The sequence below is a fragment of the Ascidiella aspersa genome, chromosome 2, assembly GCF_963924565.1.
Source record: "Ascidiella aspersa chromosome 2, kaAscAspe10.2, whole genome shotgun sequence".
NCBI classification, from domain to species: domain Eukaryota; kingdom Metazoa; phylum Chordata; class Ascidiacea; order Phlebobranchia; family Ascidiidae; genus Ascidiella; species Ascidiella aspersa.
In genome coordinates this window covers 6,276,942-6,304,005 of record NC_139448.1, presented here as the reverse complement: position 1 = coordinate 6,304,005, position 27,064 = coordinate 6,276,942, and the positions used below count along the sequence as shown (strand labels likewise).

The 27,064-nt window shown below is 36.2% G+C and overlaps 1 protein-coding gene across 1 annotated transcript; it reads left to right on the top strand.

The window, feature by feature from the left end:
- The first annotated feature begins 489 nt into the window (after positions 1-489).
- On the top strand, positions 490-27,064 carry LOC146163319 (uncharacterized). Its single transcript, XM_083380441.1, has 11 exons — positions 490-619; positions 693-887; positions 11,878-12,055; positions 13,421-13,599; positions 18,316-18,537; positions 20,307-20,447; positions 21,829-21,912; positions 22,524-22,607; positions 24,361-24,481; positions 24,902-24,999; positions 26,484-27,064. The coding sequence occupies exons 1-11, from the start codon at positions 490-492 to the stop codon at positions 26,615-26,617; spliced, it is 1,566 nt and encodes a 521-aa protein (XP_083236567.1). The 3' UTR covers positions 26,618-27,064.

The window sequence follows — 27,064 nt, the reverse complement described above, 5'->3', positions numbered from 1 at the left end:
GAAAAATAGCTTTCAAGAGACATGTTAAAATAACATTTATAAAGTAGTTAAAATCGAAATAGCTCCTATGATAACTGCTTTGTTCTTCAACTTTTTTCGTTACTCAACCTAACGAAATCGTCTGGTGTAGAATGTCCAAACAATGGAGAACGAAGCTATTTACAAGAGAAGCTAATTAAATAACTATTATTTTTTAGAAACAATTTTATAAATTTATTAAAAGTCAATTATATTTCAAGCAAAACACTTAAAAGTTATAACAAACTTATATAGTATGTTGTGCTAAACTAGGACTTTAAAAGTTTATTAATATAACAATAAGGCATAATATTTCCGAGTAAATTATTTCTATTACAAGTAGTTAACTAGCGTATATGCCGGTTAAAATTTACTTGTGCTGTAAGTTGGCAAACAGTTAGGCTAATATAGCAGAAATTGGCCATATTACGTTAATTTAAAAAGTGTGGTATAACACTATAGTATTAAGTAATGGATCTTCTGGTATTAAACTTATTACATGTCAGATCCTGGAAGAAGAGTACAAGCAAAGCGATTCTTGGCGACTTTGCAGAAGCAGTCTACGGCAACTTAGAGGGACCACAGCAGGCAGCTGGAGCAAGTTATCGAGCAAAGCTACAAGCGAATATGGGGACCGCGCAACGCGATTCATTCTAGCGTCTACGCTCGTCCAGCCACAGAGAAGTCAGCCAACACTTCGGTTAGCGGTAGAGAAGTGAGCAGCGCCTACAGTGACTCGGCCCGCTACTTTCTTTTCGCACTGCTGGTGCCGCTTTTCTTTCTTCTCTTGCGCTCCGGAACTGCCTTGATTGAGGCGACGCTCTACGCTGCCAAGGCAACGTACAGGGCTGTTGCCAGGCGGGCTCGGCGTTGGTTTTAGGTGTAATTTAATATTTAGGTGTACGTCTTGTTTTGTGTAGCCGAGCGTTTGTTTATCCAGTTGCTGTGCGTTACCAATATTCCCACCTTGCTTTCAAGATCTTTTGAATGGGTTTTGCGTGGGCGTGTCAAGGGGGTGTGTCGATGCCACGGAAGCGCAGTTTTTGTTTTTTCATTGGTTCTAAAGACTAATACAACATCGACCGGTATATATTTTGTTTGTGTTTTTGGAATTTTACGTAGGCGTAACATATAAAAGCATATAAATCTCGCCGAAATATCAGGCATTTGGATTTCCTTAATCCTCAACATTCGGCCGAAATAATTGGCCACACATACCGGCGTCGTTTTTAGTCTGGCATTTCTTCTTCATTCGTGGTTCATTTTAAATTTGTGTGATACTCTTCATAAAAACTATATTCCTCTTTTTGTTTCAACGTTGTTTATTGTTGTTGTGTAGTCTGCGGTATATATTTACTCCGATGTTGTGTGCTATATTCTTTTTTTATGGTAGCACAATCGAATCAGCCAGGCTTAAGCATAATAACATACTCATAAAAAATAGACATAAACCATCCATTAAAATGAAGTCTATATACCGATGATTTAACATATATTCTTGCCAAAAAACAAGTCAAATTGTAGCGATTACTAGTTGAAACTTACCGAAAACCGCCAACCGTTGAATCAAGCAGGACGAATCAATAGGGTCGTCATTGGTGTTGATGTCAATCTGTCACTATTCCACCTTTCTTTTAAAGACTATTGATTGGCTTTTGCGTGGGCGTGTCAAGGGGGTGTGTCGATGCCGCCATGGAAACTAGATTTCACTTCTTTAGTTTAGAAAGCGTTTGTAACCCGCCAATGGCCGGATAGTTTTGCGAACCCACGCATACCAACAATACTGTAATTAAAGAATAGAAGCTTATTTTCAGCAGTTTTATTAACTATCTGTTACCTCTATTCATTTGGCCTTTGGCTAGCTGGCCTGGGTCGTTGAAATTGCAGTCAACACACTGCTTTATACTAATGAACTTCCATTTTTACATCTTAACACAGAAAGAATCAGCTGACAGGCTTTAAAATTCCTATGATGCTGGCTTTTTGCAGTTGTAAATACAGGCAACCCGACTTAACCAGAAGAATACCGTACGCTATAAATGAATGAACGTTGTACCATTGTGGTAATATTATTTTTTGATAAACAATTTCACCAACTTTAATTGTGGCGAATCAAAGTGTTCGGCGTTGCAATTTATCAAACCCATCATCACAGGAATTCAGTGATGTTTATTGTACACTTTTATTAAATTAAAAATATTTCGTAGTTTTGCAAAACACATAAGCAAAAACTAAAAGCGAAAGTTAAACATAGGAATACCACTAAAAGAACATTTAGCACAATTTCTGAAAGGTATACAACAAGGCGACAAATTTATAATCAAACTATTCTTGACCTTTTTTGAGTAAAAATTAATCAATTTCTGGTAAACGTCGAACGCTTTTAAAAATGGTCAATAAAACACAACTATTTTATGCTTTTAACAAAGCAAGCCTTGTTATTATTGAAACAAAGATTCTTAAAATGACACACAATGCTCTATTGTCGAAATGCGAAACACTTGAGAAAGGCCGCAATTGATCTATAAATAAAGCTAACCGAATTAGACCTGTTAAGGCAAATACCGTGTCAGTGATAGTTGTTTGTTATACTTGCCAATCGTACAATGTTTGTGTAACAAGCGAGTCCTGCAATAAATTCCAGCTGTGCAGTGACATTTCTAGGGTAATAAGCGAAACGAATAAACATTCATTTTACAAACTTTTTTTTCGATTGTGCGCATCCCTCACGATAATAAGAGCGCCATCGTTTGCAGCGATATCATCTCCTCGATATGTTGTGGTAGTTTGCGTTTAATCTTATATATTTTTTGAGCAGATGAATCGCCCTCTGTCAACGCCCTAACCAGTGTTGTAATGACTTGAGTCAATCACTTGACATAAGCGCACTTAAGCCTTTATCTTCAAATGACATAACTAGACCTAAGTCTATTGACCAAGATGAGTAGTTCTCAATACAATCTGTTGATTTATCTCAATTTTTGCACTTAAAACAATTTGCTGGCGGTGTATTGCAAATTTGTCATTTTTAGTTTAGTTATTGTTCATGATTAAACTCTTATTTTTTATTCAAATGACAAGGCTTGCTCTCGTAATTATTTGAGGCGAAGGGGGGGGGGGGGGGGCTTGACTTGGGCAACAAGGCTTATGCCATTTCAAAATGACTAGTTCACAATCCTGCAATAACTACCTTAACCGAAGGCTTTTCACATACATGCCGCAGTGGCTGCTTGTATGTGAAAAAAACGGTTCAGTGGCGCTTCATACTGCCATCTGACGGTTTTCGTACATAACAACTGAAATCTGATGTGGATTCTTTGACAAGTCAAGATTCTTAGATTTCAAGATGTAAGATTCTTACACACACTGTTCGATTTTTTATTGCATGTCCATCACGCAAGTTTGTATGAGCCAACGCCGGATTTACTCGTAAACGGAAAACAATGTTGACCGCCCAGTCTCGTTTTCCGATTCTCGTTCGTTGGTTTGTTCATTCTATTGTTTCACAACACTATTCATTGGAGTCTTGCTGCTTTGCTATTTCCATTAAGATACTGACGCCACCCTTTTGGTCAAACTGCAAATTTAAAAGTGATTTTTAAAAGGGGCGACGGCGTCGTTAAATAACTCAAGGAAGGTTTGGTGATGTAGACTTTAGCTTAGTGTGTTTTTCAGCTAACATCCAAATTCAGCATAGGCTACAAGTGTTAACTGTTTTGGACGCTGTAAGCTTGTGTGCAAAGTAGCCTACAAAGGCAATTAGCATATAAGGAGGTATTACTTTTCCGAATGATATTCTCAAATAGTAAACATTTCTTACGGTAAGCGCTATTAGATTAATGTGAAGTTTTGACATTGTCACGGTTGATCATTTGTCGAGTTTATTGGTAAAGTTATTTTATTTTTTGTCAAATTTCTGTAGTGCGAATCGAAGTTCCCTTAACCTAAAGGTGGACAACAAATATTGGGCCGGATTACTGTAATGTATGACGATCGCAGACTGGATTTTGGTCAATTGTTTGAAGGGTCAGCAGCAACAACTTAGGCGCCACTTAAAAACTATCAATCGCTTTTATGATAATTTTAACAGCTCTTGGAAAGGAGGAAATAGATTTAAACTATAACCAGTGCTCAATGCCTATACGCCATCCATACAAAGAACGAATCAGTGGAAAAACCATTCATTAACTTCATAGTTCACAACACAAAAGCAACCGATACCAGTTCAATTTCCTTCATCATTTTAACAAAGACTTGCTTTTGGTTTTATTTTCAAACCGTCCAAGCACAATGCGTTTATAAATAGAAATCCTAAGACAGAAATGACTCCTATGCTTCGAAACGCATCCTTAATTAAAGAGTCGAATGGAACAATCTATCAGCTCTTGAAATATTACAGCATGATGACATTTATTGTAATATTACTATAGCTTAACCATTTTCACTGTTCAATTTAAAAATATAACCAATACGCTTCAAACGAGTAAATTTTAGCGAATTGCTATTTAAAAAAAAAATCATTTTAAAGCCGTTCATAAATACACAATCCTATATATATATATATATATATTGCTTATGTAAAAAAATGTGACTAGACAGACTATTAGCAAATATCTTGTGATTTGTACTACAATAAACCATTTTCCATTGGTATTGTTTCATAATTTGTTTCCAAAGTACATCAAAAAAAATTCTCTACCAAACGACTCCGCTGAACCAAATAGATTCCGCTGAACCAGGTAAACAAGCTTTCAACTGTATCCACACGCTAAAAGTTACAAACAGATCTATTTTACTTCACTTCCACTCATGCTATGCAAATGTGCTGCTGAAATCGAGCTTAAAGGAATTCGGCTGGATGGCTACAAAAACGTTTATGCTTATTGGGTTTAAATTAAGATCACTTCAAATTAGAATCAGACTTAATTCCGGCATTGAGCACATTTCAACATTTGCATATTGTTTGATTTGATTTTCTTTTTTATTTGCGTACACCAAATATGTATGGCTACATTGGCACGACGTAAAGAGTTAGCTCGCTGGAGTTCAGTAACATTGGTCAGTTGGTTGGTCGGCGAAAAATAAAAATAAACCGGTTTAGATCCAATTTGTTCCGTTAAGTGAGTTAAAAGAATTATACTCAAAGATTACTTTAGGAAAAATCTCAAACAATGGAAAAATAACACTTAGTTTAGTATTGCATAAATATTGTGAAATGTTAAGCCGTGATACTCACCATTGCTATATTCATACCTATCACGAGCGCAGGTCAAATTACACTTCTGCATATTATACTGCGGTGCTTTTCAACAGACCAGCATAATACTAACATATTCGTGTGAGTGGCCAGTAATAAATTTTATCGCTTTCGATGAACAATTTAACATCACCAAAGCAAAGAAAAAAATTGAAAAATTGTAAAACGTGTAAAACAAAAAAGGTTAAGAGCACGTGATGGAGTGTAGACTATGCTTTGTTTTACAACTACAATTTGCTGTCGCATACTTGGCTTAAGCAACTCATCTAAAGAATGCCTTGCGTTTTAATTTGCATGGTGTATTAATAAACAAAAGGCAACACTATATATTTTAATTGAGTGGGAAACCATTAGAAAGACAAACAAAAACTTATTTTGTCTTTCTCACGCCAAGCGTTTTACGTTCTGCTTTCAAAAAGAGCAAATTAATCGGATAGATTAAAAAGGAAAGCGAAACTGCTTTCCGCATCCTGCACATTTAACGTAGAGAAACGTCCTTTATTAAACGATACGTCTGTTAAATTATATATAATGTGTTGTTAAGTTCCTGGCGTCGCTTCGTAAAGCCGGGACTTAAACAACACCTGGATGCTTTGTTTACCCGGTGAGAGAGAGATAGCACATCGATTTGGAAACGTTTTAGCATTTTAAAGAAGGTTCTAATACTTATATTTATCTCCTTGAAGTCGGGACATTATAATTTAGTGCAAGACAAATGTTCAGGCAAGTTGAGGGTCGTGGCTCTACATATGATTAAACAAAACCTTAAAAGTTCAGAACGAAGTACGCACTTTAGTTCATTACTCTTTGGAGAAACTCGTTAGTCATTTTTGTCCCATGGATAACAATTGTCTCTCGGTCAGCGCACATTTTTCCATGCCTTATTTCTGCCATTGCTTGGCTATAGATGGAAATCGGCCCAGTATCAATACTCATTGTTAGCAGGTTTAATGAGTCACTTTCCCTTCGATAGTAACAGTGCGACAGAACCTTTGCAACCAAATCAGTTGTGCATAAACGCCAGACTCGTGGAAATTCATGGTGTTTTCTTGGTATGGTTGGGTAGGAGAATCAGATTTAAAAACCTATAAACAAATACTATTGATATTTAGGCAGGATCTATGTATTTTCACTATTTGCTTGGTGTAGATTTCACTAAGATCACAGTTTACGTTATCGTTGTTTTATTTTCAGAATTGTCTGCAAGGATATAGGACAATGTTAGCAATATATTGCGTTTTGGCTATAGTTGTAAGCTTTCTTTTTTGTGAAACCCGCGCTGTCAGTTGGCATAGGTTGGGCAACTTGGAATATCGCGTTGTGACAAATAGTCCAAAAACCTACAATGACGCACTAGAAGCATGCAAGGGAATGCAATCAACGTTGGTTGAACTCAAATCCCCCAAAATAAATGATTTCGTGGCGAAACTTGCAGGTTTGATATTTGACATGATGTAAGTGGCTGTTCTATTTATATGGGCCGAAAATTTATTTTCGGGACATATCATGTTTTTGCCGTTATTATTTTTTGGTTTCCTATGGTTTCCTATGGTTTCCTATGGTTTCCTATGGTTTCCTATGGTTTCCTATGGTTTCCTATGGTATGTTTCAGACCGAGTTTTGTCCGAAGCTTTATAGAAAAAGTAGACATCGTAGAACCTTCAAATTTTCAGACATGGCGTAGAGTGGTATGTAGGTGCTTTGTAAAAGTTTATGAGGCTGCACTCCCAGGGGCCTTTGCTTGGGGGGTAAAAACCTGAAATATTGCGTTTTAGCACTTTGTAACTAACGACAGCCATCTAGCAGCAGAAAAACTTTCACACAGAATTCGTTCATATTCGCTTGCTTTGTCCAGCTCCCGTCGCGACGAGGCGGCTGCTGGCATCCCTGCTGCGCCCTATTGTCCCGCGCGTGCAACATTTGTGTTGGAAGTGGCTTGCCTAGTAAAACTATGCACATGCGACTTGCCTTTCATAAAGAGGCCTCTCTAAGTAAAAAAACCTATTGCTCTTAGAACACAAAATATTTTACCACCGCAAATTTAAATGCGAATCCTACAGGCAGTGTACACATCTCTGTTAGCACATGTTGTAATTGTTGCACCATTCAAACATATCAACACCAGGTCTAAGCAAATATAATTATACAAGGGCCGCAACAACAAAAAGCTTAAGTTTAACGCATTCTTAACGACGACGTTACAAAGCTACGTCGTAACATGGCGTCATAAATAAATAAATCTTGCGTTTATTGGATTTAAATTGGCAAAACTTTCAATATAAAACGTGGCTTATTAGGCACATAAACGTGTTTGCATATTGCTCAAAACTACCGATTTAAACCCTGTTTCAACAGTGATTGCTCAGACCAAGGCATGGTAAAAATTTACACAGAAAAAGTTGGAAAAAGTATAGCAAACCATAGACGTTAAATCAATTAGAGAGAATGAAAATATTGACTCTTTAGACATGCTAGCTGACCAAAATGTAATAACATGGCCGTAAGCATTATCTACGTAAATTTTTATTGATCAAATGTAAGTTTCGATCATTTGCCAAAATCTACGCCATATTTGAACCCCCTTCGCTTCAAAGCCATAAGTTATTATATTATTATACACAACTTATAATTGTGTGTAGATATGTTGGATTGGAGTAACATACAGAACAGGTGCAAATAGCAAATATTCTCCAAATACGATTTTTTCAAATATTCTCCAAATCGTATTTCATCATATTGTCGTGGTAATACACAAAGAGGTAAGGCCGTGAATAAAGTTTCACCCAACGTACAATTAACGGAGGAAAGCATTGCGAGTAGAGATGTTCAAAGCAGAATATCGGCGACTCATTTATAATGCTTGCTTTCAATGCGGCGTTAGCTTTTTTTCGGGCGACCAATAACTTCGCGATAAGCTTCGCCTAATAATCAAGTGTCAATAGGGTGTATTTACCGCCGCAAATTTAAATGCGAAATCTTAAGGCAGTCTACACCTCTCTGTTAGCACCTGTTGTGCATCTTGCTCCAACCAGCATACCAACATCAGGCCTAAACTTATCTAGCAAAACTTTCGATTTAATAGTTTGCGTATTCGGCACGTAATAGTGTTTTTCATATTGTTTGAAACGACAGATTTAAAGCCTGTTTTAACAGTGATTGCTCGGACCAAGCTATGGTAAAAAATTACCTAGTGAAAGTTTGCAAAAGTATAGCAAACCATAGGCGTTAAACCATTTTTAGTCTTTAAGAGAATGATAATATTTGATTTTCAAACACGTAAGCTGGTCAAAATTTAATAAAATGACCATATGCATTATCTAAGTAAATTCTATTTATCAAATATATGTTTCGATCATTCCCCAAATTCTACGCCATATTTGAACCACTTTCGCAACAAAGGCATATTTTAAGTTGGGAAGTTTTCGGCCCATATCTGTTTTTGCTTGCAGAAACAAGTTAAGGAAAATGAAAAACAAAATATATAATATAAAGTACACAATACAAAATATTAAAAAAAAAATTAAAAAAAAAAAAAATTAAAATAAAGTAAAAATTGAAAATAAACACTAAGCCCTGAAAATATATCCCCTGACAAAATATACAACAACCGCACCCCCGTCTAGTTTAAGTTGAAATTACTAGAGAAGTTAGTGATGAATTTAGGGGTGGGGTTTGAGGTTAGGTAAAGAGATGTATTGACCTTAGCCATTTAGGCATTTTCCCGACGAGATTAGGACTTCTGATTTCGACTTTATTACGATTATAGGTATTATAGTTCTATTTTGGTCTTATTCCGAAATTTGTTTTATTCCGACGTTGACGCGTTTAATCATAAAATATTTGGTTTGTTGTCTATTGTCGATCGTCATATATTTCGTAGGTGTGCCGCCGAATACTATTAGCTCTGTTGGTGTGCCGCACTGGTATAGCCTCAACTTCTTTCTGCATTAGATTCCACTTGCTCTAATACACTTTCGGTTGACATCATGTTCGTCATGGACGAATCGGGAAGCGTGGGAGCAGAACAATTTAAAGGTGCATTGGTGTGGGTGAACACGGTCACAGGAAATTTAAGGTAAAGATTGTTGACATTATATATCTATTAGGCCTGGGAAATCATTCGATACCAAATTGTTGGTAGCAATATATATGAAATACCCAATCACGATTAAAATTAGTATAGCTCACCCAAAGCCTGTAGCTCAGGGTGGTCCAAGGTTGACAGCATCGCGGGCCACAATATTTCTTTGATATACTTGGCGGGCCACATAAAGTAGGCTATATATGCAACATGCGTGCTAGGAGCGATCAACGTTTTTCGTAAGGCCGGGCATGAAATGTTTAAACATGACGACAAAAAGCATCGTCAAAAAGTAATGTGATAAAGAGACTGCTGAAAAAAATGAGTCATAGTTAACAAAACAGAATACTGCATTTATAGGCGTAGAATGGTTTTTAACTAGATACATTTGGCTAGAATTGCACGTTGGAAAGGTCCAGGGCGTTAACCTTTAGTCACAGTGAAATCCTGTAAAACAATACTTTTCCGAAGCGCTATATATTTCATCGTTCAATTATATTAAAGTAGCAAAAATAGTAATTTATATAGGGTCGCACTTTTTATGTTATGTTTACCGGTACATTAAAAAGACGTAAACAAAACGCAAATGTAACCTATACAAGTTCGCAAAACAGACATTTTAGAAAGTTCCATATAGGACGTACTGTTACTTTTAAACCGGTCCAACACATACCAAAATTAGGCGTTCTTGCCAACCCTGCATTAAAACTTAATGGGCGATAGTAAATCGGTTAATTTATTTAATATTGTAACTAGGCCTATACCCAAACAATTGCAATATGCTTGCTAATCGTTGGTCACTTATATTTCTTTGAATAAACCCTCAACTTTACGTATTACAATAATTCAACAGTGCTTCGCGGGCCACAAAAAATGATGTCGCGGGCCACATGAGGCCCGCGGGCCTGGGTTTGGACCACCCTGCTGTAACTTATTGAGTTACGAAATGGACGTTATTTTATTTACTCGGAAGATTTAAAAATATGGTTATTTATCTTTTAAATACAAATTGTCTTGTTGCTGTTATGAGAGAAAAAACATTGTTTCAAAAATTTGGTTGACGGTTCGCGATGAGATTTGGTTAATGAAAATATACAATGATCCATTTAGTAGTGCAGGACTTGTTAACCAATTTCCTGTTGCCATCTAATGCAAGTTGGCCACCAAAGTAGCTCACCTGGTTATGTTATTGAGAATAACCCTCGACCACATTGCTCCTTAGTTTGACAAAACTGTAATAAAACCGGCTAACGTTAAATAATAAAAGGGCTAATGTTAAATAAATTTAAGCAACCTTTGTATTACGCCACTTTTGGTACATGCAAATGTATACAACGTTTTGATTCCTATGTGCGAATAACTTCAGACATTTATGGTCCAGAAACGAAATTGACGCTGGACACGTACGAGTCGGAGTGGTGAAATTTGGAAATTATGCTCATCTATCGGTGACTCTTCAAAAGCGCTCCTACGTCAAGCTCAAAAGTATTAACAAAGGCTATCTCAACTGTGCCTTGATAGCATGCCAAATATGTTTTTCGCACATGCCATTGAAATAAGTTAAGCACGTTCTAAGTAAACGAATTTTAACAGTAGTTCATAACATTGTTTGGGTGGTGGTTAGCAGGGAATCGACGTCTAAATATATTCAAGGGGATGACAGCCAAGCGTTCAATTGAAGCGCAACTAATTTCGCTTGTTTGAATTAAATTAACAAAATTTTAAATTAGGAAGAAACTTTACGTATTAGGAATACAAACGACAATTCGAATAATAGTCAGCATATTGGTATTTATTAAGGTGCTTTTGGCAAACTAACTGTGAGGCAAATTGACCAAAGTGTTGTAAAAATGCACAGAAACATGATATTTGAAAGAACCGCAAAAACAAATATAATGCGTTCACCCTGTTGAAATTTCAAAATCGATAGGCGTTACATATAGGATTAAATGACCAAATTGCAAATATGTGACGTTCGCGCAAGGCAATAAAGTGGTGCAACTGTATAATCCCTCAGCATGGAGTCATACCTAAAGTCCACATACGACTAAAGTCGTGGCTGTGCTCGACAAATAATTGGGGATCTCCAACTGTCAATGTTATTAGATATGTAAAACAGCATAAACATGTATTTTTCCGAGAGCCTTGGCCTCGTGCACATGGTACACCTTGACCCGCCCTTGAATAACATGTTGTAATATTTATGATTGTATTATTTTATGATCCTATGCGGCCCGTAGCATTATGCAATGGCTTAATAAAGATAAAATAAGTTTATTTTTAGTTTACTCATTGCAATATCACTCTAAGGCGAATCAAATCTAAATTTTAATGAAATTTAACTAAAAACAAGTATGAGGCTAAAACATTTACATAAATAAATAACAGAAAAACGATTGTTTTTCTTGTCTATAGGGTTGAAAGTTTGGAACGTCCCATTTACGTTAATTATTTTGATCGCGTACAACATACTATTTCCTTCTTTTTAAATTTTATCAAATTACGTCAAACCGTTTTGCAGGAGCGGTATCTAACATCCAGTACGGCCGTGGTTGGACCCACACAGACAAAGGCATTGAAAAAACCGTAAGCGAATTTAAAACCAATGGACGAAAGGGTGTTCCAAAGCTAATGATCGTGGTAACCGATGGAGACTCGACAAACAAAAAACTTACAGTAGAAAAAGCAGAATATGCCAGGTGGGTAAAATACGCCCTTGTACGGTATCCATAATAACCTATATTTTCCTTTTATTTAGCAAAAACAAGTTCAATTTTGCATCTTTGTCTAATGTACAGTTGCAACTTGCTTCAGATTGGGTTGGTTTTGTGTTACTAGGCAAATGTCTTACTTAATATTTTGACTGGGCCAGTTTGCCATTCGGACTAACAAGCGAGGATCGCCGTGTACTGATTGTTAAACGATATATTAAAACTAAGAAAAAAAGAAATAAACCCAAAATGTAACAATTGAAGGAGAACGCACAACAGTCAGTCAAAAATTGTGTCGATAATTTTTGCTTCAGTCAACCAGTTGTGTTTGAGACGTCATTATTAGTCTTATACGGTACACAGTTTATTTCACTAAAACAACATTTTTCCACTTTGACAATTTATAACAAAAGAGATAATATAATACCATACATAAAACTACTGCTATAAAATTCCTATACCTAATCTATATTAGAGTCGCTTTAGTGTTACCTGAAAGAACTGAAATAAATCAAATCCCTATTTTAAGTAATTTTTCCAGTTTACGGTAAATAAATTTTCCCTTGCTATGCTATAAGCGCACAGCAGATTTTATTTGTTGTGCTCGAAAATCGCAAATTCCGACATACCTGCCACATTGATAAAAATTCTGTTCAGAAATCTAAGCATTTTGTCAAAATTTATCTTATGGTAGTCTTGGTAATGGGTGAAATGAGGCGTCGCGTAGATTTTCAAAAACCTGAAAGGGGTCACGACAATCAATTAGGGACTAAAACAACTGAACTTTAGGAAGTGTCATTGCAATCGCTTGGATACAAGTTTAGGCTAATTATTACTCTAATTTCTTGTCATGATATGTTGTTCACAGTATACACTTGCAGCCGGTAGGTGGAAATAAAGAGCTGGTCGAGGATTGCCTAAATGATTCGGGCTATAATTTTTTTACCTAAACTGACACATTTTGTCTATAAAAATAAAATTTGACCTTCACCGAAAGCCAATATAGACTAACCGATCTGTAAATGAATAATAAAAGCAAGATTGTCCAGAAAAACAAAACGCATGCAGTGAGATTCGAACTCACAATCTTCGGTCATAACGGGACCGGCGCTCCATCACCTGAGCTACACAAGCTAAAGGGGGAGCGAGTCGAGTAATCTTTGGCGTCATGCTTGGGGGAGACATGACCTGATGCATAACCCCTGTGCACAACTTAGATTCCCGTTAACTGTGCGAGATTGTTCTGATTAAACATAAGCAACAAACCCGTTTAAAAACCATTAGCATATACAGACATTTAAAAATAAAAAAGGTTTATCTTAAACTTTAAGTGTTATTCTAACATAACCCCAGGAAGGAAAACATCACAATGGTTGCTGTCGGAGTCGGTAATGGCATAGGCATAGAAGAGCTACGACTAATTGCCGGCGATCAAAATAGAGTACTTCAAGCAACCAACTTCGACCAGCTCAATTCGATTCTCGCCACCCTAACCAAAGTCATCACTGCGTCAGCCACTGTTCAGCTTGAGAGTAAGTACATATAGCAAAGGCATAGCAAATGTACTATATACAGTAATTGCGCTGGGCTGTAGAACAAAAGTTGAATTGTATTTCACCATGATAATTTGGTATATGGGCCGAAAATTTATTTTCGGGACATATCTTGTTTTTGCCGTTATTATATGGGCCGAAAATTTATTTTCGGGATAGGTGCCTTTGACTGCGGAAAAAAGCTGGTATCCTGCTGCGTTTTATTGTCCGGCGCGTGCAACGTTCATACAGTGAAGTGGCTTGTCGTAAACTTGGCGCATGCGACATGCCTTTTAGAAAAAAGCTTCTCTTAGTAAAAAAAAGTATTGCTCTTACAACACAACATTTTACGGCCACAAATTTAAATGCGAATCCTGGAGGCAGTGTACACCCCTCTCTGTTCACCTGTTGTAATTGTTGCTCCATCCAAATATATCAACACCAAGCGTGAGACTTATTGTGCGAAGTGGCTTGTCTAGTAAAAGTGGACGCATGCGACTAGCCTTTTGAAAAGAGGCTACGCTTAGTAAAATAACTTATCGCTTCAACGAAACAGCATATTTAGCGTCGCAAATTTAAATACAAAATCTGGTGGCAGTGCACGCCTCTTTGTTAGCACCTGTTGTGCATGTTGCTTCAACCAACATATCAACACCAGGCCTACAGAACTTAAAACTGTACAAAGGCCGCAGGAAAAGGTGGCGTATTATTAGGCACATAAACGTGTTTTGCATATTGCTCGAAACTACAGATTTAAAGTCTGTTATAACTGTGATTGCTCGGACCAAGCCATAGTAAAAATTTACCCAGTAAAAGTTGGCAAAAGTATAGCAAACTATGGACGTTAAACCATTTTAAGAGAATGATAATATTTGTTTTTTAAACATGTTAGCTGGCCAAAGTGTAATAACATACTTGTACGCATTATCTACGCAAATTCTATTTATCAAATATATGTTTCGATCATTACCCAAAAACTTCGACGCCATATTTGAACCCCTATCGCATCAAAGCCAGAAGTTAAGTGGGGAAGTTTTCGGCCCATATCTGTTTTTGCTTGCAGAAACAAGTAAAGGAAAAAAATATAAAATATATAATATAAAATATACAATACAAAATATCAAAAAATAGGAAGTAAAAAAAAAAAACACCAAGCCCTGAAAATATACCCCCTGACAAAATATACAACAACCGCACCTCCGTCTGGTCTTTTTTGGTTTCATATGGTTTTCTATGGCATGTTTCAGACCGATTTTTGTCCAGAGCATTATAGAAAAAGTGAACATCGTAGAACTTTCAAATTTTCCGACATGGCGTAGAGTGGTATGAAGGTGCTATGTAGAGGTTTATGAGGCTGCACCCCTAGGCACCTCCAATTGGGGGACAAAAAACAAAAGTGGTACGTCATCGTTTTAGTTCATAACAGATATCTACTACTATCTAGCGGCAGAAAAACTTCAATACAGAATGCTTTCATATCACTTGCTTTATTCAGCTCTCGTCGCGACGAGGCGGCTGCTGGCATCCCTGCTTTACCTCATTGTCCTGCGCGTGCAACGTTTTTGTTCGAAGTGGCTTGCCTAGTAAAACTAGGCGCATGCGACTTGCCTTTCATAAAGAGGCCTCTCTAAGTAAAAAAAACTATTGCTCTTACAACACAAAATATTTTATCACCGCAAATTTAAATGCGAATCCTTGAGGCAGTGGACACATCTCTGTTAGCACCTGTTGTAATTGTTGCACCATTCAAACATATCAACAACAGGCCTAAACAAATATAATTATACAAGGGCCGCAACAACAAAAAGCTTAAGTTTAACGCATTCTTAGCGACGACGTTACAAAGCTACGTCATAACATGGCGTCATAAATAAATAAATATTGCGTTTATTGGATTTAAATTGGCAAAACTTTCACATAAACGTGTTTGCATAATGCTCAAAACGACAGATTTAAAGCCTGTTTTAACAGTGATTGCTCGGACCAAGCCATGGTAAAAATTTACCCAGTAAAAGTTGGCAAAAGTATAGCAAACCATGGACGTTAAACCAAAAACCTGAAATATTGCGGTTTAGCTATTTGTAGCTATCTACTTCTACCTATAGCGGCAGAAAAACTCGATAGAGAATTCGTTTATATCGCTTCCTTGGTTCAGCTCGCGAAGGCGTTAAACCATTTTAAGTCTTTAAGAGAATGATAATATTTGCTTTTTAAACACGTAAGCTGGTCAAAATGTAATAAAATGGCCATACCCATTATGTACGTAATTTCTATTGATCAAATATATGTTTCGATCATTCCCCAAAATCAACGCTATATTTGAACCCCTTTCACATCAAAGGCATAAGTTAAGTGGGGAAGTTTTCGGCCCCTATCTACTTTTGCTTGCAGAAACAAGTTAAGGAAAATGAAAAACAAAATATATAATATAAAAAACACAATACAAAATACAAAATATTAAAAAATAAAAAGTATCAAATAAAAAAATAAAAAAAAAATTGAATAAAAAAATAAAAAAAAAATAAAATCAATTGAAAAAAATAAAAAAATTAAAATAAAATTAAAATTGAAAATAAACACTAAGCCTTGAATATATACCCCCTGACAAAATATACAACAACCGCACCCCCGTCTAGTTCTTTTTTGGTTTCCTATGGTTTCCTATGGTATGTTTCAGACCGAGTTTTTTTCCGAAGGTTTATAGAAAAAGTAGACATCGTAGAACCTTCAAATTTTCAGACATGGCGTAGAGTGGTATATAGGTGCTTTGTAAAAGTTTATGAGGCTGCACTCCCAGGGGCCTTTGCTTGGGGGGTAAAAACCTGAAATATTATGTTTTAGCACTTTGTAGCTAACGACAGCCATCTAGCAGCAGAAAAACTTTCATAAAGAATTCGTTCATATTCGCTTGCTTTGTCCAGCTCGCGTCGCGACGAGGCGGCTGCTGGCATCCCTGCTGCGCCCTATTGTCCCGCGCGTGCAACATTTGTGTTGGAAGTGGCTTGCCTAGTAAAACTATGCACATGCGACTTGCCTTTCATAAAGAGGCCTCTCTAAGTAAAAAAACCTATTGCTCTTACAACACAAAATATTTTACCACCGCAAATTTAAATGCGAATCCTACAAGCAGTGTACACATCTCTGTTAGCACATGTTGTAATTGTTGCACCATTCAAACATATCAACACCAGGTCTAAGCAAATATAATTATACAAGGGCCGCAACAACAAAAAGCTTAAGTTTAACGCATTCTTAACGACGACGTTACAAAGCTACGTCATAACATGGCGTCATAAATAAATAAATCTTGCGTTTATTGGATTTAAATTGGCAAAACTTTCAATATAAAACGTGGCTTATTAGGCACATAAACGTGTTTGCATATTGCTCAAAACTACAGATTTAAACTCTGTTTCAACAGTGATTGCTCAGACCAAGGCATGGTAAAAATTTACACAGTAAAAGTTGGAAAAAGTATAGCAAACCATAGACGTTAAATCAATTAGAGAGAATGAAAATATTGACTTTTTAAACATGCTAGCTGACCAAAATGTAATAACATGGCCGTAAGCATTATCTACGTAAATTTTTATTGATCAAATGTATGTTTCGATCATTTGCCAAAATCTACGCCATATTTGAACCCCCTTCGCTTCAAAGCCATAAGTTATTATATTATTATACACAACTTATAATTGTGTGTAGATATGTTGGATTGGAGTAACATACAGAACAGGTGCAAATAGCAAATATTCTCCAAATACGATGTTTCCAATATTCTCCAAATCCTATTTCATCGTATTGTCGCGGTAATACACAAAGATGTAAGGCCGTGAATAAAGTTTCACCCACCGTACAATTAACGGAGGGAAGCATTTCGAGTAGGGATGTTCAAGGCAGAATATCGGCGACACATTTATAATGCTTGCTTTAAATGCGGCGTCAGCATTTTTTGGGGCGACCAATTACTTCGCGATAAGCTTCGCCTAATAATTAAGTGTCAATAGGGTGTATTTACCGCAGCAAGTTTAAATGCGAAATCTTAAGGCAGTCTACGCCTCTCTGTTAGCACCTGTTGTGCATCTTGCTCCAACCAGCATACCAACATCAGGCCTAAACTTATCTAGCAAAACTTTCGATTTAATAGTTTGCGTATTAGGCACGTAATAGTGTTTTTCATATTGTTTGAAACGACAGATTTAAAGCCTGTTTTAACAGTGATTGCTCGGACCAAGCTATGGTAAAAAATTACCTAGTGAAAGTTTGCAAAAGTATAGCAAACCATAGGTGTTAAACCATTTTTAGTCTTTAAGAGAATGATAATATTTGATTTTCAAACACGTAAGCTGGTCAAAATTTAATAAAATAGCCATATGCATTATCTAAGTAAATTCTATTTATCAAATATATGTTTCGATCATTCCCCAAATTCTACGCCATATTTGAACCCCTTTCGCATCAAAGGCATATTTTAAGTGGGGAAGTTTTCGGCTAATATCTGTTTTTGCTTGCAGAAACAAGTTAAGGAAAATGAAAAACAAAATATATAATATAAAGTACACAATACAAAATATTAAAAAAAAAATTAAAAAAAAAAAAAATTAATATAAAGTAAAAATTGAAAATAAACACTAAGCCCTGAAAATATATCCCCTGACAAAATATACAACAACCGCACCCCCGTCTAGTTTCAAATGAATTTATAAACACATCCAGGTACACGTGAAAAGTTTTACATCGGTTTGAAGCGAAACGTAACAACCGATGAGTTCCACTGGTTGGACGGATCAAAACTGACATGGTCAAACTGGAGAAGAGGACAACCTAACAACGATGCCGGAACTGAGGATTGTGTTGTTTTTGGATTCAATCAAACTGAGGCTTGGGACGATTTTGTTTGCAACCAACGTCTTGCATACGTTTGCCAAAGAAGCGTGGGTAAGTTAAGTTGACAGTTTATTCAATTTTTGCATGACACTTTCGCTTTATAGAACAAAACTAAAGGCAATTTCGAAATTATAACTGAGGGCAGTATATAGAATAAATTAACGCTCCATACCAGTTCCTCAAACTTGTATTTTACAGGCGCTATAACTATTTGGCCCAAATTATATGTCCAAAACCAGTAGCTCCAGCGGTAGCCGCACATTGAAGGTTATATGTGCATTAAATGGGGCAAAGAGTAAAGATTACTTTGTGAATCAGTAATAAATTACGTCACATATAAAGCATTACACCTATATAAAAGCTGATCCCGTACCACCTAAACTGCCTTAATGTGTCAGTAGTGGTACTGATGTCGCAAGTTGAGAAACACTGTTCTGTACATACAGAAAGTACTTCTGAATAAAAAATAGGCAGACCGAAGCAAGTTTTGTTTACTATTGAAATATTGGCACATATCGTGCCGATATAATTTTAAAACATTCGATTGTATCTAAATGATCTCAATGCAGGCAAGTTGACGATGGGAAAGGCTAATAATTAGTACCGGTAGTGTTGTTCTTGGTTAATAAATGTGGGGTTGACAAATTGTAAATGTGGGGTTGACAAATTGGCTGTGCGATTTACATTCGTTTTACTTTCAGAATATTATTCTTGCCGGACTAAAATTCCCGCGGGCAATATATTATCGTTCTGTAGGTCACATTGGGCCTAAGGGTCCTGGTCATAGGTGTAGCCAGGGGGGCCTGAGGGGCCAACCACCAGCAGTGAGGTAAACAATTCAATTTGAAATGACTTAAGTCTCATTTTAAACAATACCGAGTCAAGTCCCAGACCAAGTCATCAGTTGCCCAACTCAAGTCATTATTAGAGCAAGTCAACTTCAAGAAAAATAAAGCGTAAAATTATTAAAATTAGTAACCTCGTCCGATTATGAGCCTTAAATCAACAAAAAAATAACAAAAACGTAACATACAGCAAGCAAGTTGTTTTATGTCTTAAACTGGAAATTAATATCCAACATTTATTAATAAAAATTTGATGAAAACACGTAATTTAAGTTATTTGACACAACGACTTAAGTCAAGTCAAGTCATTTGTCCAAAATACTTTAGGTCAAGTTAAGTCATTTAAATACCGCGACGTCGTGCACAAGTCATTACAACACTGGAAACTACGCACAGTTTGAGAACCTCTTGCCTACGCCTATTCATATTATGCCTCTTATATACCTGTACTGTATTCGTCTACATTAAAAGCAAGCTTACATGTTTAACTGGCTATCTATAATATAGAAATTCCACCACCTATAAATTACAAAGTTTGTAATGTAAATTGCCATTCTATTGGTTTTGTTTGTTTTTCTCGTTTTATCTTGGACTTAATACAAATACCAAAATAATTTTACTTTTAGGTTGGCGTGGACTATTAGGGTTATTTTGTCTGTACCGCTAACTTAAGTTGTCCCGTTTGCCAACACTTGCAATTGAAGCATAGTCCCAATGGTTGGAGCTTGTAGTAAGACTTGGTAAGAATATCACAGCCCATACAGAAGTTGGTATCATTTCGAACGTTTCGAATAGCTCTTTATTCAGACATCTTAAAAATGAATAAAAGATATTCAAAACGTTTAAAATTATGCCTACTTGTGTATGGGCTGTAAAATTCTTACTACGTCTTTCAATTACATTGCATTTATTTAAACAAAACCACCGCCAAATAAACAACGTAACATTTATTAGACGCTGTGCTATCTATCGTAGTTATGACTACCCGGGAACTAGCTCCATCAACCGTTCCGACACAACCGGCTTCAATTTCAGCGACATCCGTGAAACTTGGAAGAAACTTTGTACCAGTCACAACATCAACGTACGATGTGTCCAACACCAAATCACACACAGGTTTGACCCAAAAGTAGTTGACATATTAAGACGATTGTTGTGTGTGCTTAAATGCTTGTCGCCGCCTTCAGGTTATTATACTGTTCTGCGAATAATGTATTTTCAAACTATATCCGAGATTTAATAGTGATAGTATAATCTTACTATTAAAATTCAGGGCAAATAAAATAATGTTATCAAATATTCAAATTTAAATATTTATCTCAGATATTCAAAATCAAATATTTACTTTTTAAATTAATTTTTTTGCCGCATGTTTTAATTGCGCTCCGCATTTTCAACAGTATGTTCAGACCCGACCTTTTACTTTTATACTCGTTCAAGTTCCAAACTGGGCCTTCGTTAAAAAAATACATCAAACCCACGTTTAATGCATTACAAAACTAAAAATAATTCTAAACAAACGGTGGGTTTCTCTTGAATGAAAACAGTTGGTAGAACTGCACTACAACTAATAATACGTAAACAATCATTTAGTTTTGCTTCTCAAACCGGGAGGTTTTCCTAATTATATTTATTTTTTTAACATTTCCCTGCAATGAAGACTTTAGAACAGCGGTTCTTAACCGGGGGGGCGCGCCCCCCTTGGGGGGCGCCAAGCAATTCTAAGGGGGGCGCGAGCTCGACTTCAATACTTTAACTTTTTGCAGTGATTTTAATGGTTTCGTTTGGGTTAGGCATAATTCCTACATACAAACTCTGTTTTTTGCGAATTTTAACATTAAAACTGCACAACTTTTTGTAAGATGGGGCTGGGGATTTTGTGGAAGGCTGCTCAGCGATAGATAAAATATGCCAGGACTATTCTTGGAATGACATAGAATGCAACAGGAAGGAGAAATACATATGTCAAAGACCTAGTGGTCGGAATACGTGCTTTTTTAGTTACTTTTCCTGCGTAAATCTTAAGCGTGATTTATATATTTTCCTGAAGTGAACCGACAATCCATGATTTTTTAAGTCTCTCTTGATCTCACAGTTGGGGGGGAAATAACCTAAGTTTATAAATAGTACTGTGCACTTATCCTGCTAAACTTGTACGAATGTACGTTCAAGAGACGCTATAGCCTGTTTTGTCGAACAAAAAGTGTGCAACAAATACGTTTAAAAGCGCGTCTAAATTTCACGTATAGTTAAACTTGGCAAAGTTTGTTATTTTAATAGGACGTTATACCCTTAATGTTGTGTTAATATTAGATGAACATTGAACATTATCACAAAACGCAAAAATGCGGCTGCACTAAAAATTCCCCGATACGAGATAAACATGCTAGATATAAAGTTCGCGTTTGCGTCGCGTTAACGTATAGCCAGTCAACACTTCCAACGGCAAGTAGCGCTATACAAACAAACCCTGTCACTTCCTCACCATTCACTTTAGTTACCATCAACGCAAAACAAACGACCACCGTTTCCAAAGCTGACACCGCGGTTCCAACTACTTTGGAACCCATCACTGTACCAGGTAAGAAAATTCTGCATAAAGTGATGTTGTCATGATATAATTCCAAGTACTGTTTGAACATTTCTCGTATATGTTTTTTTTTACTTCCGGAGATATCAAACGGTTAATTTGCCAACTGCTTGCTTTCCTTTGATCAAAAAGAAACACAAATAGAAGATCATGAAAAACGTTTAAACTTTTATTCAATAAAATATGTGTTGTAAACTTTATGGTTTATAGCAAAAATTATATCGAGCTGATGAAGAACAGCTTACAACTATCGAACAGTCATATTTAAAATAGGTTCTTCTGGCATATATTTCTTAAACCAACGTTTCGGCTTACTACACGGTAAGCCTTCGTCAGGGACTGCATGGCACACATAGCCAACAGGACGCAAAATAAACTGACACAAAGAAAAAGAGATAAAAAAGCACGAAACACGTTCAAAATACACGGCGATAAAACAACGTACGTTGGTTTAAGAAATATATGCCAGAAGAACCTATTTTAAATATATTATGCTTGGTAGCAACATATATTTATCGAACAGTCATACTGCATAGTCCTTTACACAAAATAATAAAAGTTGATACAAACAAACCCTGTCACTTCCTCACTATTCACTTTAGTTACCATCAACGCAAAACAAACGACCACCGTTTCCAAAGCTGACACCACCACTCCAACTACTTTGGAAACCACCACTATATCAGGTCAGTTAGTTCTGACTTATGTGATGCTGCCAAAACAGATTCAAAAAGAAGTATTGTATGATAATTTCTCCCAAATGTATTTTTTGCTTCCAAAGGTAACAAACCATGAAGTTAAAAACTGATTGCTCTTCTTTGGTCAAAAAGAACCACAATGTTAAACAGGTCATGAAAACCTTTTTCAAAAGCTGTATTTTAGTCAAGTTGTTTAAAATGCATTGCAATGGTTGTCGTTCATAGTAAAAAACACACGGAAGGGACAAAGATCTACAACAGGCATAGCCCCAAATATAAATAAGAATAAAGATAATATGTTAAACTTTTATTATTTTCGTTAATATCCTTGCACCTCAAAATTGAAAACCAGAAAGAAAAGTAGAATTACCAAGGTGTACAAAATTCAACGTCTTTGACAACAAATCAGAAAAACCAACGAAAAAACTATTCGGTTTAAATTATAGTACAGGGGTGGCCAACCAATCAGATACTAAGCAACGCATTTGTTACTTGATTAACCACAAAGAGCCACACCTTACACACATGAATCGAAAACAATAGCCTCACTCAATTTCTTACTCACTCACACAAAGCGATCGCACGATGCGCGAAAATAGAGCCTTTGTTTCATTAAATAGACGCAATTTTAATTTAGAAGATGAGACGCGTTGGATGAAAAATACACATTTTTAGACGTAATGGCATTTATCAATAGCATTTATATTTTGCGTTTATTTTGTTTCAAAATATTACTAAAAATACACTGTCCTTAAGGCCAACAGTCCGAGTCATCGGCAATCATCCATAACTTAACCAAATGAAATCAAAACATTTAAAAAATTCATAGGTGCAACAAGAATGTATAGAGCAGGGATTCTTAAACTTTTTTCCCGCGGATCCCTAAAAACATTTTTTGCTTCGCATGGACCAGTGCAGCAATAAATTTTTAAAGAGCCGCGTGTTGGCCACCCTTGTTATAGACGTTACTTTTCGCCACGCGCTATAGCTTTTGTCCTTGCGCACTGACGAAGCCAAAGCATGGCCACACTATTAAAATTCAATTACTTCCGCGCATTCTAAACACGCCGTTAAGACATTTTAATGCGCTGCGACTTTGTATAGTTGGCAGCGCAGCAACGAGGCAAAAGCCTGCAGTCTGTGGTACGACCAAGTCAGGGTCAGGTACATCGCAAAGGTTGCTTGAAAAAAAATACAGTTAGATCGAAAATAAATCGAGATCCACGATGTCCGATGCATCACGTTGTACGTTCGTGGGTAGAAAATAGTTAAACACGATCACAGTGCCAAACCAAACAACCTAAATGGTTACCAACAAAAGAAAGAAGTTTGGCAATTAATTACTGAGTAATTTACGTCGATTAAAACAAAAAGGCACAAATTTTTAATAAAAATACCTGATTATAAGTAATTTGAGCGCAACAATGTATAATTACGTATGTTTCATGTCGTAATACGTTTTGAAGCATAATGGTTGGAGGTTGTAGTAAGACGTAATAAGAATATCAAATCCCATACAGAAGTAGGGAGCATTTTGTCCAACATCGATGTTGAAAATGAATAAAGAGTTATTCGAAACGTCCAAAATGATACCTACTTCTGTATAGCCTTTGATATTCGTATTACGTAATACGTTTTAATTTAAAGAAAAGTAAGCGTAGTTTTTAACTCATCGGAGTTCAGCATTCGTGGTGCAATGCGTACAAGTGCTGATCAGATATAACCATTCCCCTTTTCACAGCTCAAAACAAGCCTGTTCGAGAGGATTGTGGCCAAAGCCTCATCATAGTGACAGTCGTTCCTGCAATTCTCTTGTTGGCATCCGTTGGCGTCAATATCATTCTGCTATGTCGCCATATAAGGCGAGTAATTGACTTTAACTGAATCAAAGCTATTGGTTAAAATGTGCGAGTATGTTTCAATCCGATAACGAACCTGGTTATATTTTACTTTAATAAATTTGTTCATTTTACGTTTCATTATGCCCAACCAAAATTTTACACTATTTTGATTTTTCAGTTTCGTTTTTTAAATTTAATACACCGATGGCAATCAACATAATTTGGTTCATTTTTTTAATCTGTAACGATATAACTCAAACACCAATTCACTAACTGAACAGTATTGCAAACTATACCTGCTTGAAACTTCAATCAATTTGAAATGAACCAAACTTTGTTTTACATTGGGAATATTATGTATTTATATCCCGTTTTTATCCTTTAACACAAGTCAATAGCTTGCCCATTCAAATGCAGCTAAAATAACCCACTAATTTTTAGATCCCAAAAAAAGAAGTCTGAAGTTGTTGAGGAGAGTGCTTACGAAATTCCCTTAGCAAGCACATCGCATCAGCAAAATGTCTACGTTAACACCAACGGTAAAACACGTAGTGCCGTGCGCGAAAATTCAATATCCCCTAAATCAGAGGTCGGCAACCCCTGGCACGCGTGCCAAAAGTGGCAGGCGAAATGATTTACGCGCTTGTTATATCACCTTATGAAAGTGCAACCATTACATCACTATCAAATCATTAACGTTATTATTACACTACTAACACTATAGCGCTAACTACATGATTGCACTTATTTCTAGTTCGTGTAACAAATGATAGTGTCCTAACTGTTCAATTTAACATTATTTTCTTTGGGTGTTTAACTTGTTGTTTGCGACTAACCGTTCCTATTACGTCACAATGCGCCCAAAATGGCGTGATTTTTACAGGGCATTCAACATTAAAAGTAAGCCCGTGTTTTTAAGCCACTGAAAAAAAACAAGCTAAAAGAGAAACTGATATTCAACACTTCTAGGTATCGGCAGAAAAGCGAAGTAGTATATTCCAAAACAGTGGGCACAGTATTGTGTTCGCCACAGTTCTTTTTTTTTGAGCATGGTTAGGGTATCTTTGCAGAATTTAACTTGAGAAATTAAGTTTAATTGCGTCTTCCATGATACGTAAATTAGATGTCAGATCTCAGCAGACCTGCGGACTAGGGCTGTCCGACATTTGCGCATGCGCAGTACCAATTGAAACTGATGAAAAGAAACAACTGTTAATTGTTAAGGTGGAATAGCATATGATGGCATATTTTTCATTCATGACCCCTTTGAGTTGATTGCTGAATATCCATCTTATTTTAGTTACGTGAAATACAGGCTGTAGAATCTGAGCCGGACTCGGGACTCTGGGAAATTGCACATTTGGCAGGATTTGGACTCGGGGTTCTAACTCGAAGTCAATTTTTTGCCTGATTATAGGCTTCGGGTTGTTTGTAACCGATTTCAGAGCCATGGTTGCCAGTGCAAAACCAAACATAGAAAACTGTTTGGCACGCAAGCTGTTGATATTTTGACATTATTCATAAACTGGCACGCTTCATACAAAAGGTTGCCGACCCCTGCCCTAAATGTATACCTATAGGAATACTTTTGCGTATTAATTTTGACCTTAAATAGGTTAAATGTAAATGAGTTCAAATAGCCGGAAAATAGCTTTCACGGGATTAAAATGTAATCATTTGAATACAATACTTATAACAAAGAACATAATAAAATGTGTATAGAAATTATTTCAATAAATCTAACAACTGTCGCACGATACTAAAGTATTTTATGAAATTTTCTTTTCACAGTAAGGATAACTGATTTCACTAAAATCGTCCGAAATTATGATTTTTTTTTCCTTTAATAAATTAGTCGCTATCCTTTTTTATGAAAATAAAAACTCTTTGAATTCACAAACAGTTGAGCAACATCAGTAATGCAAACATTATTATTAAGTTTTATTATCCGCTGAAACCCTCAGATAACATCAAGGATTTATGGAAATATACAAATTGCATATTTAATCCATAATATTTTAAGGCCCACAAGAACGTCCTGACGAAAATGAAGACATTGCTTACGTGAATCACAACCCCGTGTTTCCGGTCCAGAGAAATGTGGAAATAGACCCGGATTATGTAGAGTTCAGGCCACCAGATCAATCTCGTTTCTGAGCTAAAGCAATTTAAATACCAACTAAATACATAATCTGTTAATAATTTTGTATTATAAACAATATTTACTTGAATTAGGAGATTAAGCGTTTCTTGTTGATCGCTTTTTATCATTTTGTGAACAACTGGGATGTTCGCAGCATAAATATCAGTGTAATGTATTCTGAAATGCTTTGTTTTTGATTTTTTAATACCAGTGAATCACGAGACTTAATTATTACTTATCGTTCTTTAAACCTTTCCATCATTATTGTTTGGTTAACATTAATCTTTCTTCAAATTTCGGGACTTGTTTTAATTTCATGTTTACTTTTATTGTTGTGATTGGCTACAAATGAATAAGTTCCACATAATGTTGACCAATGTAAATTGTTCTTCGTTTTGCTTTACAATCGTTTATTTTTGTTCATAATACCATCTCGCTGAACTCTACTGAAAACAGTTGAC

What these genes read in the sequence shown, in the direction of transcription:
- LOC146163319 (XM_083380441.1), top strand. Translation starts at nt 490, where the DNA reads ATGGATCTTCTGGTATTAAACTTATTACATGTCAGATCCTGGAAGAAG. An exon ending in ACAGCAGGCAGCTGGAGCAA is followed by an intron (nt 620 to 692) that starts GTTATCGAGCAA and finishes ACGCTCGTCCAG; the next exon opens with CCACAGAGAAGTCAGCCAAC. An exon ending in CAACACCAAATCACACACAG is followed by an intron (nt 20,448 to 21,828) that starts GTTTGACCCAAA and finishes CATTCACTTTAG; the next exon opens with TTACCATCAACGCAAAACAA.